Source organism: Harpia harpyja, chromosome 2 (assembly GCF_026419915.1).
Source record: "Harpia harpyja isolate bHarHar1 chromosome 2, bHarHar1 primary haplotype, whole genome shotgun sequence".
Taxonomy (NCBI): domain Eukaryota; kingdom Metazoa; phylum Chordata; class Aves; order Accipitriformes; family Accipitridae; genus Harpia; species Harpia harpyja.
Genome location: NC_068941.1, coordinates 52,865,593 through 52,884,954, shown reverse-complemented (window position 1 = coordinate 52,884,954; position 19,362 = coordinate 52,865,593). Strand labels below are relative to the sequence as shown.

Sequence of the window (19,362 nt, the reverse complement as noted above, 5' to 3'; positions counted from 1 at the left end):
CTTTCTTGACAAGAGTGAAATGTTGTCTCACTATTATTTCAATTTATAAAACTCAAATTCAAAATAATGAATTTAAAATTATTCAGACCCAATGTTTAGAAGAAGTCAGATAGAGGAAGACAGTATGGGAAACAAAAAGTATCTTCCTGTGCTTTTTGTTATCAAGGGTCATCTTTACAGTTACTTCATCAGTCTGCAGAAATATTTCAAATAGTACTGTAGAACTCAATAAAACTATAAGGCATCTGACGTTATTTTATGTACTTACTCAAAAAAAGTGGTCCATCCAGTCTCATCGCTTTTAGTTGCCAGAAGTCCACTGTTGCCGTGGTAGGTAAATAAGACAAGCTCCTGCCCTTGTGCAGTCATACTTTTCAAACATCCATTAGTGCCTATCGTCAACCAGATGACTTGGTTATCAGGAGAGACCACTCTTACTGGCATCCGGTTCGGATCCCGTCTGATACGAAGAGTATTTCCATTGCTGTCTGTTACCGCAGTAATATCATTATCATTACTGTAGCTAAAATTGTACAGATAGTCTCCGGTGACTAAACTCACAGTGTACTGGTGAGTACCATTGACATCGAAGATATAAAGCTCTTGGTCAGTTGGAGAAGCAATTTCATAGAAGTTCACTGAATTCAGTAAGGGTTTGTTCTTTGACACAGCCCGTATCCTAATATTTCCCAGATCAGCAATATACAGGGTGCCATCCGGAGACACAGCTAAGGAGGAAGGGGCATTAAGTTTGGCATCTTTAGCATAGCCATCTCCATTTTGGTAACAGTCACAGTTGACATCATTTTTGCAATCGCACTCTGAGGGTATTCCAGCAACTAATGAGATCTCTCCATCAGTTGTGACCTGTCTTATCCTATTGATCTTTTTTTCATCAGTTTCTGTAATGTAAAGCACCCCACTGTAGGACACGGCAATGGCAGTTGCTGACTCTAGCGTGGTCTGTACAGCGTGCTTTCCCACCGTGTACTCCACTCCAGGAACCTGGCAATGCATTGGCCTCCCCGCAGCAATGCGAACCTGACGGTTTTCAGTGATCTGCAAAACTACGTTGTTATCCAAAACATAAATGGAGTTATCCATTGGGTTGATAGCTAAATCTGTAGGCCATTCCAGACGAACCTTAACAAATAGAAGAGTTTTATTAAACAGTCAACCAGTGCAGATTAAATGAATTAATTCACCTTCAGTTTTAGACACTGCTGTAAGGATATCTTTCATCTGCTGTAAGCAATCATGACAAAAAGACTTGTATGAAAATACATGCAGCAAACTAAAGCTTTTCAGGGAGGCAAGGGGAACAATGTTCAGACATCTATTATACTGAAAAAAAGCCAGCTGCATTGGAACTATAATACAGGCTGAATTTCCCCTCCAATAAATGCTATACTTTTCTGTATCACAAATGTATAAATAAAAATAGAGACAGATATCAAAGTCTAAATACATACTTTAAGGACAGTACTCATCTTCTATTCTTGTAATAGCAAAAATAACTTACTACCTTCCAGATCATGAAAGACCGTACCGGATTCCATTTTTAAACATACTACTAGTGATGTCCCTTCTTACCTACAGAAGCTTCTTGAGACAAATAGAAAAATGTTTTTCTGTATATATCCTCTCATTCACTCTAGTAGGCTGTTAAATGATTCAGAAAACATCAACATGCCAAGATAGTTCTAACAGATCTGCCATTCTCCCAGTATTTACTACCAGACTTAATGTTTCCTGCTGATAGTTTTGCTGTTCTAAACTGAACTGAACTTTATGGGCAGAAAAATTGAATACAGCCACATTTATAGCTAAGAGAATACACTATGATTCATGCCCTTGGAACAGGTTTCTTTCTCCCCAAATTCTGCTGTTAAATATCCATTACGCACTCCACCCAGTTTTATTTTAAGGGACAAGAAAGCTGCATATGCATTTCTAGCCCCAGCTCAGCTTTCCAAATTAGCAGCAGCTAAAAGGTACCTGACTGATGTGCATGCTGGTATCACAGGTTAGAGGTCGTGCTGAGGTCAGGTCGTTGGAGCCAAGCAAAGTGGATATTATTCCGTTCTGATCCACTTTTCTGATCATGGTCCCATCAACGAAGTAGATTAACCCGTTCTTGTCAATTGCTATTCCTTTAGTGAAGAGAATAAAAGTTAGTTTTTTGTACCAGCGGTGAATATATTACCCATAACTAAGGGCATAAGTGGTATGTAGCTAGTGGAAATTAAGGGCAGAAAATACAGTCTTAGGCAGCAGGTAGTAAAACAGCTTGTAAACATATTTTGCATATGTCGTGGTTTAACCCCAGCCAGCAACTAAACACCACGCAGCCGCTCACTCACTCCCCCCCACCCAGTGGGATGGGGGAGAAAATCGGGAAAAGAAGCAAAAGCCGTAGGTTGAGATAAGAATGGTTTAATAGAACAGAAAAGAAGAAACTAATAATGATAATGATAACACTAATAAAATGACAACAGTAATAATGAAAGGATTGGAATGTACAAATGATGTGCAGTGCAATTGCTCACCACCCGCCAACTGACACCCAGCCAGTCCCCCGAGCGGCGATTCCCCCGCCCCCACTTCCCCGTTCCTATACTAGATGGGACGTCACATGGTATGGAATACCCTGTTGGCCAGTTTGGGTCAGGTGCCCTGCCTGTGTCCTGTGCCAACTTCTTGTGCCCCTCCAGCTTTCTCGCTGGCTGGGCATGAGAAGCTGAAAAATCCTTGACTTTAGTCTAAACACTACTGAGCAACAACTGAAAACATCAGTGTGTTATCAACATTCTTCACATACTGAACTCAAAACATAGCAGTGTACCAGCTACTAGGAAGACAGTTAACTCTATCCCAGCTGAAACCAGGACAGCATAATAAACCAATATTCAGTATGAAATCTACTACTGTTGATTGCATTTGCTGTTCATTTGCTGTTGTGCATTGAGAAGGGCCTAGCTTTTAAGTTAACCTGAAACACGGGATAAGTGGGACCAAAAGCAATGCTGATTTTAAATCTTCACCGTTGCCTGTCAAACACATAATCTAAATGAGCATTTAGAAATGCTCAATAACCATGCAAGCCAAATATTTTGTAAAAATTCAACCCGGGTCCCCGGTAGCTTTCTTCCTCAATGGTCCTTCCAGTTGGAAAAAATTACTCAAAACTACTTTTTGGAGCCAACTACTGGGTTCAGTAATTAAACACGATCATGCCCCTGGCTCTGAACTTTTGTACTGTTTTGAAGGTTACGGAGGATAACTCTTTTTACCTTTAGGGCTCATGAGAGTTGCCTCCACCGCCTTGCCTCCATCACCACACCTTGCCTCATCAAATGGTAGGCACTGCTCTCCTGTTCCTCCTATTACCTCAGCATTTTTGGTCAAGTCTTTCGCACCCGTGAGCGACTTGGGCCGATAAATCCTGCGCGTGTTTGTGTCGGAAACATACAAATCTCCCGTCACGGGGTCAGTTGCGAGGTAGTATCTGTGAGCTGGGTTGTTGCTGTAAAATGGAATCATACATTGCATATGCTGTTATTAATTGCACTGAACGTTGGATCAAAAAGAAAAGGCTTCAGTTCATATGCAATGTGCAGTAATACATAAACAGTTAAAACCAATGGTGATGCTCTAGGCATAGGTAGCACAGCTCATGGCCCCAAAAGCTTTTTTGGTTCATGTTTCTTGCCTGTGTCACAGGCAGTCCAATCTAGACCACTCCTTCTTTTGGCACATAAGATCCATTTTGTCCGTGATGCTCACAGGCCTGTTCCATGCTCTGTAATTAGAGACAGCTCCTGTGTCGGTAATAGGCCAAATCAAAATACTGGAGTCTAAAACCCCCCAGGCTTTCTGGGAACCTTGATCCAGTTCCAAACTTTGCAGCAGGACCCCAGCCCTCGTTTACACTTTGTTGCTGTTATCATCCTATCTGTTTTATTATAATTTATATAAGGCTGCTGGGGTGCATGGTTTATATAATTCATAAACAGATAAGGCAGAGTTTGTATTATTAGTTCGCAGGCAAGAGATAAGACATCCTTCATAAGTATTTGTTTAATCCACTGCTTTCAAAGACGTGATATGCATGATTTAACGCATTAGGAAATTCATCTTTTCCACCAGAGCACCGAGTGGAGCTTTTCCGTTCTTCTTAACTTGGAGTCATATTTCAAATAACTGTACACATTGGCACAAACCCACTAACTATGCCAACACAGTCTTTATTACAGTGAAAATATATATTGCTAACCATTTTCCCAGAAACGTACATTTTGCCTCTCCACTGGTGCCACATAATTGAGAATTACTGTCTTTTCTCCCCTGCTGGTGAAAAAAACAGCCCTGGAGAGTACCTTTTGGGTTGATATATTATGATGTAGAAACTTAACCCACTGCAGTTGGGAATCCTGACCTAATTTATGGCATGAAGAGCTGAAATAAGGTCATGTAAATACAGGAGGTAATTTCAGATGCTCTCCTAATGGATTGAAGCAGAGTGTCTGAACAGCCAGTCCCACTTCTGATGTTTGCAAAAGCGCTGCTTAAACAGATCTACCAGTCTTGGTGATAGCCAAACATCTGTTTGCAGAATGCTATACTTCACGTTTTGTAAATACATAACTGTGCTAATGTAACACATTTTTATGTACTGCCACTTGGAAAAAGCAACAAGAGACCAACAGGAACAACTTGTGAACAAATTATGTCTTTTAGCAGGGACAGATTTTTATAGCTATGCAGTTACAAAAACACAGAAAAAATGTGTTGCATAAATAGGATTTTCTTTGGTTTTAAGACTTTTAACATGTTGGTTCAGAACAAAAAAACCAAGTGAAACAGACTAATGAAATCAAATACACAGTGTTTAGCACCTCTTAAAAAGCTCTGCTGTAGAGCTGAGTGTTGTACAGCATGTCTGAAAACAATCAAATGTAGGCTTGCTTTAAATTTCTGTTTGTTAGAAATCTATTATTGCCAATGTGCTAAATAGTTGAAAAGTATTTTTGAAACCTTAATTTATGCAGAGATCATTTAATATGATCACTCTGTAGTGTACGGATTATTTATACCTCTATAGACTGCAAATTCAATTATACCCATTTACATGATTACTTTGGTCTTTAAGAAACTTCGCAGACACTTCAAATATAAACACATTGCAAAATGTGAAATGTGCAATTAAATTTTATTTCATTGTAATTTAAAATAAAGTCCTTTCTTATACTACTGAAATCTAAATTAAAGTACCTCTCTTCAACTCATCTAACATTGCCTCAATCATATTTTTCAATTGTTGGAATAAAGAGTAATCAAATCAATATCAACTAAATAATTTATGCCTAACACAATTATTTATTTCTAAAAAGAATTTTTAAAGCTGTTTCTTCATAAATATGAACATATGTCTATGTTCTAATTAATTCCAACAAAAATGACAAAGCACTTCTTATTTGGGATGAGTTCTCATAGTAAGTAGTGTATCCTCATCGAAAAAAACCCAACCAGCTGATCATTTAAGACTATTTTCTCATTTTATTAAAAAAACCCCCAAAGTTTGGGAGTGCGTAGGATATTATTACTGAATCAATATAAACTCTCCAACTTGTCATACGTAAATGTCTAATGGCTCCTTTCTGAGATAATACAACAGGGTTAATTTCAGCATTTCAAGTTAAGGTTAAAACAGCTGAGGCAGCTTTAGCTGATAGAAAAAAACCCATTAATTCACAGGAGCAAGGCACAATTTGAGGAACTGCATAACTGTCCAATGAAAACCACGTTTGTTTTCTAGCTAGAAAACATCCATGTGCACTATGCAGATCTCAAAAATAGTACAGGGATAAGCAGTCAGCAGCTGGAAAGCTGCACAGAGTTTGTTCTATTTCATTGTAGCTTGAAATGATATTAAGCTTCTGCCTTCTACCAATAACAACAAATGCAAAGAAATAAAATCCACAGTCAGTGACTTCTTGACTCATTCAGTATTGCCTAATCGCTGTCAGTAGCTCTGCAAAACATGCAGCTACATACCAACATGGGCCCTGTAAAGACAACTGACTACAAATTAACTTGTTCCATCTATGCCAAATAATAATAATAAGTGCTTCAAATTTAAAGTGTGCACACACATGCACAGAGCTGTAATGATCTATTTCCCGTTGTTTTTACCTTGCTTATGCCAATCTTTTAATTCTTCAGCTGTCAGATCACCTGCATTACTCTCCATGCACAAATTTAAAAAAAATACTCCTCCTGCTTCAGTGCCCCTCTCTCTCCCATTCACTCTGTGCCTTCTAAACCATATACCTTCAAAGCTGGTTTGATCGTTTGCTAAACTTTTTTCTGGCTCTCTACAGACTTGGGATACCGCCATAGCCTACAAATGACCTCCCTGCCTTCAAAGTCCTTCTAAAAATTACTTCTTCCATGAATGCCTATCAGAATTAATCACCCACAGGCAGCAGTGTGTATAAAGATATCGGTTCAGCTTTGAGATTGAAAAAATGTTAGGTCACTGGTACGTGAGAGGATAAATTTGATCAGCACTGTCTCTCTAATTTAGAGTACAGGCTCCCTGAGGTGGGAGGCACATCACTCACTCTCTGTGCTGAAGCACTGGGTTTACAGACGAGGAAATTTGAATGCTTGAATAGATAATAGATCTGAACTAGTATTTAGCCCCGTTCATTAGTTTTACTTGGGGAATGCATATTTTAGTGCATTTTCTTAGTTTCGATACCTAGTAATTATATATTGCAATGTGGTCTGTTGAGGGCTGTTTTCCAAACTGCAGTTTAAATAGAAATCTCCTCAGCAGTTTGAAGGACTTGCCAGTGAAACCAGACAGTTTGCCCCCATCTCCTACAGGTCAGACAGAAGTGTTTTGTTCATCTCTGCAGCACTTCACAGGGCTCTGCACAACTTCACGCAGGCAAAAGAAGCTATTTGGTCTCAGAGTGTGTCCTTAAGCTGGGGAGCCCATGGCAACAGGATTTGGTGGATCCTACAAGTTTACACATGTTAAATAAAAATCAGCTAAATTAATAGAATAAAAAGCTGCCAGGGGATATTAAGCCTAAAGATGCCACTCTTGGCTTAGGAAGCTCCTGAGCAGCAAACCCCTAAGGCTAAGAGCGGACACTTGGGAAAACGTTGTGTGATGGGAGAGAAAACTCAAACTCGTAGTAGACCATTATCAGGCTGCACAGTGGGCTCCCCACCTCCTGCCTACTGGCTCCACAACCGCTCCTGCAGAGCCAGTTCTCCACAGTCCTCTATGCCGCCTCCTGCCTCAGGAGGAACCCCCACTTTGCAGCTGCTATACAGGCCCATGAAAATGCTGTTACACTAATTTATGCAGTATGATTGCAATTTTGCTACCTTGAGCTTCTGCATGTGTAGGCATGAATAAAGGATAAAAGCTTCAATGTTCTCCCTCACCAATTTTTCTTGTATGCAGGGATCTAGTTTCTGAAATGCCGCAGTTGAGCTTGTGACCACAGTTCTGCCAGAGGCAGGAGAGGGTGTTGCTACTAAATCACAGCAAAACAAACCTCATTATGCATCTGTTCCTTAATCCATTTATCCATTCTAAATTCCTATTTTGAGTATTATTCTGTACTCCATACATTTGCCAAGACAATGTCTTATCCAGCTGCAATCACAACTTTGTGATACCACAAGGGATATAATTCTTTTAAAAGCAGTGGAACAAATGCAAATTAAACGTAATAGTGAAAACCTAAAACCACCAAATAGAAGAGACTGCTTCTGCGTCACACCTGAAGAATAACATAAAATCAGCTAGACTGTGCATCAACTCCCAATTTTGATCATTAGCACTGATGCAAACACTGTATTTAGTCATGGAATTTTTTGCCTAACACATTTGAAACATACTTTTTTAAACATAAAACCCTTTCTCACAAAGAAGTATGTCCAAAGAAAGGTGAATTTAAAAAAAAGGGGAACTGAGATATGAGACTCTGGGATTTGTTTAAAAACAAGGAAGGAAAATGATTGGCAGCAAAAAAGGAGAAAAGGGGACCAGCGGGGCTGCTAAGCCCTATACTTAGCGGTTCCGCTACAAAGTCTTGTAGGGTTTCATGCATCCAACAAGATTTTGGCATAACTCTGTTTTTGTCTCCTTATGAGCACCGGCTGCTGTGGCAAAGCAATTTTAAGCATCCACCTTCTTCTCCTCTGTTCTTGCCATTGTTGTAGGAATGCCAGGACGGATGAATGTTGTACTACAATCCTTCTGATTACTATTGTTTTTATGACCAGTCTTATGAATCTTGGTGTACTTTAAAATCCTAACTCCTGGAGTTGTGTTATTATGGGACAATTTCAAATTTCACTATTAAGAGAAGTTCACCTTTAAAGAAACAGATCTGTTAAATGTGAGCCTGAAAAGACTCAACACCAACAGGCTAATGAAATGAACTCATTTGATGCTTCTATAATTTTATTACTTACAAGCCATTCTCATTGTATTTGTGGTATCTGATTAATGAGTGAGTTTTGATAGGATCAGCGAAAGTGCTGCCAGCAAGGAGACCAGGAGTGAGCAGAGACGAGGGGATAGCAAAGGAGGGCATACACAAGCATAAAAAGAAGCCTGACTGTGGACAGAGAGTGATGAGAAAAGAGGAACTCGTATCCGAAAGGACGATACAGCCTGACAGCTGACATAACTAAAACATATGAACTCATTATTTTTGAAAAAGACTCCTCTTTTCTAGTAATACATCTCAGAAATGACTTCTCCATTATAAGCATTCATTTGTTAAAAAAGAAAAAAGAACAGTTAGAAAAATATAAATCTTCTTTAAGGAATGCTTACCTATGTCTAAAATCTTTATTTCTTGGTGGGAGCAAGTAAAAAAGAACAGAAAAACATTATTAGAAAAACATTCAGAAAGGATGTTAAAAGATGAAAAGAAGGCAACATTTACATCTATTGTTAGTGAAGTCATGAATGATCATCTTTTGTCCACTCATGTCGACTACGTAGGTTAACTCTTAAAATCCACAGAATAATTACTTTGGGTAGATTAAATTCTCAGTTTAGATAAGCATAGTTAGAATATTTTACTGGGGTAAACTTTTTTTCCTTTTAGTTTTAAATACTTTTTCAAATGTTTTAAAATCTTTTGACTCAACTTTTTTTGTTCCCAAAAGCATTTGGAAACTCTAGCTTGCACAACGTCAGAAATCTATTCCATACTTCAGTTTGCAACAGTAATTCACAACTCCACAATAAGAAAAAACCATACCTTAGCTCCAGAACACTAGTTACGTTTCCAGATGGGAATATCCGCCGAACATAGTTGAAATCCCCCACATAAAGACTGCCATCTATCCCACAAGCTAAGGCAACCGGAGCCAATAATTTATTACCATCAGCTTGACCATTACAACTTGGGCAGGAGATGCTGCGTCGTCTTCCATTGCCCATAATGCTACTAACAACTGGGGGTTGCTGAGATATAAATTGATTTTCACCATTTCCTTTGTAGAGGATTCCTGGCAGATAATATAAAAAACACAAAACAAAAAATAGTTTATAAAAACTTTGAATGTATGTACATAAAATGATGCATATATATTCTAAATATGCTTTTAGTTAATTAACACAATTTAATGGACTTTTAATTATTTCACCACCATATTTTTCTCACTACAAGTAACAGACTCTAGTAAAACATTTATAGTTATCTTTAAGTCACAGACACACAAAGCATTAAATTATCTTGTCCACAAAAGGTAGTAGACACACTAAATATACTACCATTTAAAACCCAAACAAGTTTTCGGTCGTTCTTATTTTAAAACGGTAATAATTTTAATAGTTGCAATTCAGAATAGAAATCATCATGTTGAAGGAAATGCAAGGTGTACTGAATAAAATCAAGGTCTGTGTTCCTAAATCTTTACAGTTTTGAAATTCCCCAGAAATTATTGAAATTCTAACTGTCCATATATTATAAAAAAGAAAAAAATATATTTGCAAATTGTATTCCAAAAGTCCTACTATAACTAATTATGAATATGATGTCAAATGTAATCTAAAATTGATTACTGCTGCAAATTGTAAATATTAAAGAGCAACTTCAGAAAGCTGGGAGATTGCCTCAATTTTACATTGTAAAAGACTCTTTACTCAGCTCACAACAAAAATGTACCACTGCAACAAAGTCTGCCTCAATACCATGTCTGCAGTTACAGGCAGTTATTAAAAATGTCAAAACAGCAAAAAAAAAATGTGGTGCCAGGCCAACCTGCCTCTAAAAACTTAATTCTGCTTTGAGGCATGAAAGGAACAATAATTTTGTGAAGACAAAGCACTGTGCCAGCAGTATTTTTCTTCCTTATAGCCTCCATAGGAAATCTGAGAAGAAAAATGCATGCCTTATGTTAAATCTTCAGTCTTAGGAAAAGAAGTGTGACTTTACAGTGTGTTAAAATGTTGCCAGGACCCTCATTATTATATCTCTCAATGAATCCATTGAGGTGTAGTCTACAAAGGGTCAGCTATTATGGTTATACTCGTAAGACACAATATGTCTTTCCGTGGTATAATCCACGTAAACCACATGGCACTCTGTACTTTAGAGTGATACGTGTGTTATTGATTGCGTGCCCAGAGTTTCAAAGGCAGTTTGGGGCTGAGGGATACATTTCTCTTTTGAGATGCATAGAAGAAATTTAAGATGTATTTCTCTTTCTCTCCTCATTCCCACAATGCACTCTTTATACTGAAAGATATGAGAAAGAATACTTTGTTTTCCTCCTTAAATGTTTTAGGTGTCTTCACTACTTTTTAATGTTATAAAATTTAGGAGACTATAAACGTAAAACCAATATACATGATAAAATCGGGAAGAATGAAAATGGTTTATGGAAACCTAATGACAAGTAATCTAAATAAGTAATCTAAATCAAAAGAGGGAGAACATATTTTTCATGAATAGTTAAAGCCAGAATGCATTAACAGTATACGAAATCCCCTCTCCTACGATTACATCATTTATGACAATCATTGCACCATAATTTTGCCTGAAATAGCTGAGTTCTATAATTTTCATCCGAGGAATTCCACAAGTCAGCACAGTGCACTATTGCACCTGATTTATTCTGTCATTACCTTGAAAAATTGGTCCTTCACATTTCTCCTCTATTATCACAGACTAAAAGATGTACATTAGACTATTTACTGCAGTAGTTCAGGATGTCCGTACAAACACTGTCTGCACTCTCTTCTGAATAAATTTCTCCGGCTCATCCACCTTGTCATTACAACTCTCCACTTCGTTTATTCAATTAGACACACGTCACTTTGAAAAGTCATTACTTGTCAAATGTACTCTTGAACATAATTTAAAGCCACCATCAATTTACCTTGTGAACAGAATCAATCTTATATATATATTTATAATTATACTCTTTACATTTTTAGATGGATTACCTAACAATAATTTGCACAGGGTTTTTTTTGACATGTTAAATTAGGTACAATGACACCTTTCCCCTTGATTTGGTTACCTTGTCTTTCTACCAGTCAGAAGCAATGCTTTAGGTGGTGATTAGCATATCATTCAAAATAAGCTCATGTACTAGTGGGAGACCTCCAACGGACACCAGGTACTGCAGAAGTGACGTTCTTCCCACTGCATTACTTCTGGGCTCCTACTTTGCATAAAAAACCAGTGTGACCAACTCCCACCTTGAGCTATGTCACTCTGCTTATTTCACCTTTCTCACATGCTTCCAGCCCAATTTTTCCAAATTTCCTCCTGTTCAGTGTTGAGCTGGGATGTTCTTAGCATGGCACCCTCCAGACAGTTGCTGAGTAGCACACCGGACAAATTTACCATGGTGCCAAGGCACAGTTCTTATAGATGTGTATTGCTCATCATCTTTTCACTGAAATTAAGGAACTCATTCACTAGTGACTGGACTCTGTCCTGAAACAGGGCACAAGTGCCCATGCTGACTCAAGGCAGCATCATTCGCCAGCTGCTGTGTGCTGAGCCAACCACAGCATCCCAGGGAGGATTCACCTCAGGGAAGGATTTAAATGAGAGGAGAGTGTAAATGAGTGCTGGTCCTCCAGAAAACATGGTACCCATGCACTAACTGCTCCCACAAGCAGCCATGCTGGGACTGGGGATATCATGACATGAAGAACACCTCCTGTATAAATGAGGGATTTAATATTGGGAGTGAAGAGCGCTCAGTTTGCCAGGAATGCCTCTTATTGCCATTTAATTTTCACTCATTGTGAAAACTGGAAGTGAAAACATTGTTCAACATACCGTTAACGTACAAACAGTTAATTCCAATAACAATGCTGACACGTACAATTGCTCTAGAAATAGTGTCTCCTTAGCATCACTCAATTTTTAAAAACAATTTCAATATTTTTGGGTTGGGTTTTTTTTGGTAAGCGTATCTAACACGGGCTGACACTGTTAGATGAAATTATTAATGCATATGTATTTATAGGATGAAGAAACATGACATACACTGTGAAGCTCAAAACATTTACATATGCAAAATACTCCATAATTTCCTTTTTTAAAATAACAAAGCAAACGTCTGAATGTTAGAATGAGATACCTGAAGTGTAGGGCAGTTGAGTACTAAAATTAGCAAGAAGAAAATTAACTCCTTACCATTCTGAACATCCAATACATGATGTTTATCCAATGTCCAGCCACCCATGTTGGAGGCATCCAGTTCATAACCCTGCAAAATGGCAGTCCGCTTCTCCCAGAGGGTTAGATCCAAGCAAGACTCATATTCATAACCTACAGACACTGAAATAACAGTAAACTTCCTCATTAAGTATAGGATCTTGTTCAGAAAAAGAGTTTAAAGAATGTGATTTCCTTAAACTACATACGTTCTTCTGCTCTCCCAGGCTACCTGAAAATCCCTATGGCTTCCTTAGATGTATTGAAAATACTTAACAGAATTCCAAAATCCTTTAAAAAGCAATCTTGGGTTATTAAAATAATTTTATTTATTAAAAGTAAGTGGATTAGGACAGGTACAGAGGAAACCCATTTTGTGAAGTACAGCAGAATGCTATTGTGCTGTAAAATACAAGGAGCATGCAGACTAAATACCATGCTGTATTATGAGGCCGAGGGCTACTTCATGGGGAAGAACTAGAAGTGAAAAATGACAGTGGTCTCTTTTTCCTTTTGAAGGAATTATTTTCTTATAATTCAAAGTTTAGATTAGTATTTTCTAATATATTTTAATATCCATCGTTATTTCTCAGTCTTATTCTGCTAAACATTTTCTACTTAATGGATACAAGTATTTGAGATGTGTTTCCCTATTTTCAAGATAACAGTAAAAATGCAAAAAACCTCCATAACACACATACCAACAGCTTCAGATAATCCATAGACTCTCTGGTTGTATGCATCAGTTTTATCCCATATGAAAGTGTAAGCCAGATTTGGGGAGGCAGGGAACCATTTTTGGAAAAGTCTTCCCACCACTGCCACCATAAGATGAACCTTCATTAAATTAAATGGTATAACAGATTGGGTCATAGTAATCTTCAGAACAGATTTATATCCTGCAGCCCTGGAGCTTAAGTATGATAACTTCAAATCGGTTCCTGGTATTGTTGTTTCTTCATGAAGCACCTATGCATTGGTAAGAAAAAAATGCAGTATTTGAATGATTTTGAAATTAAACAGAACAATGCAGCTATCAAAAGGAGGCCTGACATGATGCTGCATGACAATCCATTAGGAAGTATCATCTAAATCTGGCGTTCATTCAATAATGTAAAAAATACATAAATAAATAACAACATTTCACCTTTTTTTCTGAAAAGCGAAGTGTAAATTCTTCATTATACTGAAGCTGCTTAGTTGATACTTTCTGCTGAAGGATTTCAAAGATCTCTATTTTTATGGGGGGAAGGAAGCATGCAAGAGACAGAAAACATTCCCAACTGCTTTTTCCAACAGAGGCAAAAAGGCATCTTTCACCTAAGTGCAAATAGCCCCTTCTTATGCTGCCACCCATGTCCCAACTATGGATACGTAATAAAGGCAGTAGAGCCTCTAAGCACTGCAAAGCTTCAGATTTGGGCTGGGAAGTCTAATTGCTCCTGTAGGAGCAGGAAGGACTTTCAGGTGGTTTATTATTTGCATTACCTGTGGATTGTAAATACTTTAAACTAGAGCATTCTTCCATTTATTTTGAAGATAGATAAGTATGATGCCTCAGGGAAAGCTTTTCCATATTTCCTGATCAATATTCACTACTCAGACATCAGCTCACCACTTTCTCATTTCAGAGAGGTGCAATGATTCAGTTTTATTTTTAAAAGGCTCCCCCTGCCTCTACCTTGTCTTTTCCTCTGAGCTGAGGCACTTTTGTGGGTGATGGATGGATGTGAAAGGCTTCTGTGTAACGCGGACGAAGACAGCCTATACTGTCTTATATCTCAGCCAGGATAAACTGAGAGCCAGCGCTTCAGGGGAACAGCTACCAGGTATCCCAGCTTATTGGGAAAAAAAAAGGAAAAAGAAAAAAGAAAAAAAGTATCTAGACACATTTATAATGTGTCTCTGGTGGGAAGAGAGGGTGAAGGATGCTGAAGCACAAGCCCAGAGCCCTGGTGGTGTCAAAGGAGCACTCTTGGGGAAGTAAATTTGGAAAGCTTTATTTTACTTTCCTGTCTCCTAGTGCTAAAGTCTGAAGACCAAACACTAATGTTAGTGGAAAGCAGACTTCAGGGAAAGCACTGTCACAAATATTAGGCTTGAGGCTTCAGTGGGATCAAAAGCTGGCTACTAAAGAAGTGCTAATTTAGCTTTCTATGCTAGAGAAATCCTTGGACACTGCTTTTAAGCCACTGACTGTGTTGAGTAGGGTCAAATAATGTGGTTTATGCTCTTGAGGAGGGCAAAAGGTAGCTATACCATCCTCTACGTTGGCACTGTTGCTGGGATATAAAGATTTATATGGTTTTAATTATATCTATCTCCTTCCCAATAACTGTAGAAAAAAAAAATCTGAAATAGTATTTTGACTCATTGTCTGGCACGAATGGTTATTTACATCTGATATATGTAGGCATGCAACTCTTCTTCCCCAGTAAGACTATAATAGACCTGTAGGGAGTAAAGGGGGAATTGGAAGATACTAGACAAATTAAATTCAGATTTAAAAATTCTTAATCTTCGAACGTTTCTTTTTTCCCCACCAAGAACCTGCCATCACTGAGAAGAAATGACAAGCAGTACCATCACTTGGAAGGAGCTGAGAGTGGCATCCTATCTGTTTGTAAATCTAGTCTGCTCTCCCTCAGTCCAATATACACACAGTATCTAAGCCAGAGAACAAGCAAATCTTTTCGACACAAACAAAACACCCTCTCTCTAGAGGGAATACGTGAACATATTCCTTTTCTAAGACTTTGAAGGAAAAACACAAACCACCTAGGAACAAAAGACAAATTCCTCCTCAAGACATCAGCAGGACTCTCATATACTGCACATTAGAACTAGTCTAACAGATGGAGGTCTCTGTAAGCAAGAGGAGAAAAAGAAATAATATGCTTGTAATAGGGCACAATTTAATGGACTTCACTGGTCTCCCGTTACGACCATTGCTTCTTTTACAACTGCAACTGTGGAAGAGCAGCGTTAAACACTTAGGTGGTCTTCCAGTACTCTTGGCTGAGATAACAGGCAATAAAGAGGACACCCTGAAGTTTCAATTTCCAAGAAATTCTGCTGTGTATTTGGATTACTATCAAATTAGAAACTAGGACACTCATGCAGTTCTCAGTGAGGTTTAAAACAAAACCCGAACCCCTATTATTAGTTTCTGCAGAAGCCTCAAATACCTGCTGGAAATCTGACTTATAACTTCCTTCTTTCCATAAACTATACCCTGTAGTAACTTATTTTCTTGAGAACTTCAGAAATGTAGAGGTAAGGTTATGCATCTCAATCTCTCTCCCAAAATCAAGCATTACAAAGAGAATTAAACAGTTTAATGTTCATCTGAAAACTTAAATCATCAGGCACAGCAAAGAGCATCCTATGGGAGCCATGACAACACATCAATTGTAAAGCAATCAGGAAAGTCACTGGGTATAAAAGTCACATCAGGCATCACCAACACAACCAAGCTGTCTGTACTTCACCTTTTCCAGATAGAGTATCAAACTACCTTCAGAAAGGCCAATATCCTAACGGGACTGACTTATAGCTCAACCACCAAATTCTAACGGTTGATGTTTTATTTATGGATGATCAAGCTTCTCAGAAGGACAGGTATGAAATATTTAACCTACAGGACTGAGATAAGGGTCACCTCAATTTTCACAAAGACAGAGTTTGTTGTCCTGATAGTTCAAGCTGGTGACTGAGCCACATAAATTGTGCAGGGCTCCTCCTCTCTTGTGGCCAGCAGGACTAAAGCTGTCCAGGCTCTGGAATGCTTTCCTGCTCCAAAATATAATATGATTCAAGTGATATGCTGTGATGGTATTAAGAACCCTGAATAAGGAATTTAATTCAATTAGGGGGAAAAATGCCTGCTGTATTGCCGTGATTTTGTTGGCAAAATGAGCAACTTCAGTAGAAGATTTGAGAACAAGTTGCACAAATGAGTGCAAACTTTAGTCCTAATGTCAGAAAAAGGTTCTTTGCCAAGAAGCAACAGCTGAACTTCTGCATTAAAACGTAACATCACCTTAGTCTGAGAAGGGTAAAGATGGCATTTTTAGATCCAGGTACATATTGTTATGTACCTCATGAGGCAACCACTGCTATTAGACAAACCTTGAGACCAAGAAGTACTAAAATTATACTTCTTTAAGTAGAAGCTGAAGCTGCTAATTTCAGGATGGAAAAATCTTTTCCTTTTAAAAAAAGACTTCCCCTACAATTGAGGCTTTTAAATGAACTTGTAAAGAAATAACCTTGAGTTAACAATGTAAAGAAAGGAGAAGTGAAAAGGGGAAAAAAGACTTGTTTTTTCTAGACTTAAAACATTGCTGAGATATCACAGAGAAGAGGGATAGGAAGAAATCTAAACATGTGTCCATAAAACAATAAATCAAGAGGTCTCTATAAAGTTTCAAATAGAAAGCAAAAGAAAAGAAAACCAGAAAATGTGCTGAAAAGCATCGACACATAAATGGAGATATTTGGCTCTAAGAGTAATCTCCATTTTTTTCTCAGTACAAACTTGAAGTTCTGGAGATTTTAGCTAAGTGAAACTAGGATGCAGCATCCATGTATCTAGAATACCTAGAATATCTAGACATCCTATTATACTGCCTGCTTACATGATAAAATAGGTTAATTTCTTTGCTGAAAATCTGGCCACCCTGAAGTTACAAACAATCATTTTTATTAAGTCACTGTCGTGGTTTAACCCCAGCCAGCAACTAAACACCACGCAGCCGCTCACTCACTCCCCCCCACTCAGTGGGATGGGGGAGAAAATCGGGAAAAGAAGCAAAAGCCGTGGGTTGAGATAAGAACGGTTTAATAGAACAGAAAAGAAGAAACTAATAATGATAATGATAACACTAATAAAATGACAACAGCAATAATGAAAGGATTGGAATGTACAAATGATGCACAGTGCAATTGCTCACCACCTGCCGACCGACACCCAGCCAGTCCCCGAGCGGTGAATCCCTGCCCCCCCCCACTTCCCCGTTCCTAAACTGGATGGGACGTCACATGGTATGGAATACACCGTTGGCCAGTTTGGGTCAGGTGCCCTGCCTGTGTCCTGTGCCAACTTCTTGTGCCCCTCCAGCTTTCTCACTGGCTGGGCATGAGAAGCTGAAAAATCCTTGACGTTAGTCTAAACACTACTGAGCAACAACTGAAAACATCAGTGTTATCAACATTCTTCACATACTGAACTCAAAACATAGCACTGTACCAGCTACTAGGAAGACAGTTAACTCTATCCCAGCTGAAACCAGGACAGTCACTGAGGCCCATATTTTACACTGAATTCTTCTGGCTAAATAAATTTTACCAGCTTCTGCTATACAGTATTGCCAGTAGTGAGAGAGTGTCACGGGAAAGGAAAAAAAAAAAAAGCAGTGGGCAACCTTGAACATATAATTTGAAGGAAAACTTTTCAGTTTTCATTCTCCTACACACTTGAGGCGATGGAAACAAGCTGCTCGGGACCTGCAGAAGGCATCTTGCAAGCATACGTAACAGTGGATAATAGAACTATAGAAGGAGAGCCTCAAAAGCTCGATTTCAGAATTGCTCATTGTGACTCACATGCGGGTTTCTGCCAGACCACACTACAATATGTGGCAAACAGACATTTATTATATTAGGAAACAGACAGCAACAATATTACCTAACACATATAAGCAGCTCCAGCTTAACCTGATCTCCTTCATCTGCATGCAGTTCACTGTCTTGTTCCACACTGATTAATCTCAGCTAGTTAAGTCTAGGCAGAGCATGCTAACTTGCAATTAAAAGTAGATAAAGTCATGCCTAAGTAGTCCAAATTTAGTTAACATGTTATTTATTAGCATCCCTCTTGAGTAATGATCTGTTGGGTCTGTGATCACCCCTTTACCCACTGCATTTGTTCTTTCCCCTTGCTTGCCTTCTTTTTTTCAGTTTTCTTTTGTGCTGCTTCTTTGGTACAGACTTTAATTCCCCCTCTGATCAATTTGGGATTCAAAAGCCACTAAGTACACTCTTTTGGAAACATTATCTCCAAGGAATGATGAAGCACTTCAAAGGATGATGATTACAGCAGCACATCATTTTCTCCTAAGTACATGACAGTGAGTGCTGTCACACCACACAAACAGGGTGACTAATACTGACTGAAGGAACATGGGAAACAGTTTATTTCTTTGTGCCTTAGTCCAGTCTCCCACACTTTCAAACTGGCATAATCCCTTTTTTATGAAAAGGTCTACAGCAGTTCCTCCAGAGCTGAACAGACAGTTTTGAATGGCATCTGGTTCTGCCCATCTTTTATCAGAGTAGTGAATTGTTTGGGAGACAGACTGTTGAGCATTATGCATTTCCGAGGGGAATCTGAGCCTAGAGGGGTACGTCCCAGGCACAGCTGTGCAGCTCCCACTTGCCAAAGCAGGGGATTACATGTGTGATGAGCAAAGAATATAAAAGAAAATAGTCCTTGATGTTTTTCTTACACAGTACCAGAACCGGATTTTTGCATACATAACGCCACTATTATTTTTACCTCGTCATAAATGACCCATCAACACCAACTGCCTGGGATCTGCTGAGAACACGATCTTTCCTTCTGGCTGGTTTT

General features: G+C 38.6%; 1 protein-coding gene across 17 annotated transcripts in view; it reads right to left on the bottom strand.

The window, feature by feature from the left end:
* Positions 1–19,362, bottom strand: part of TENM3 (teneurin transmembrane protein 3) — a 641,819-nt gene that overhangs the window by 37,238 nt on the left and 585,219 nt on the right. For 15 of the 17 annotated variants that reach the window (XM_052779556.1, XM_052779554.1, XM_052779565.1 and 12 more), the window contains 7 exons: positions 13,430–13,697; positions 12,708–12,851; positions 9,306–9,555; positions 8,873–8,893; positions 3,294–3,526; positions 1,999–2,153; positions 269–1,143 (listed from right to left, as the gene is read on the bottom strand). In XM_052779556.1, the coding sequence (XP_052635516.1) occupies positions 269–1,143; positions 1,999–2,153; positions 3,294–3,526; positions 8,873–8,893; positions 9,306–9,555; positions 12,708–12,851; positions 13,430–13,697 (1,946 nt within the window). The remainder of the gene's footprint in view (positions 1–268; positions 1,144–1,998; positions 2,154–3,293; positions 3,527–8,872; positions 8,894–9,305; positions 9,556–12,707; positions 12,852–13,429; positions 13,698–19,362) is intronic. The other 2 variants (XM_052779572.1, XM_052779613.1) reach the window with 1 other exon arrangement.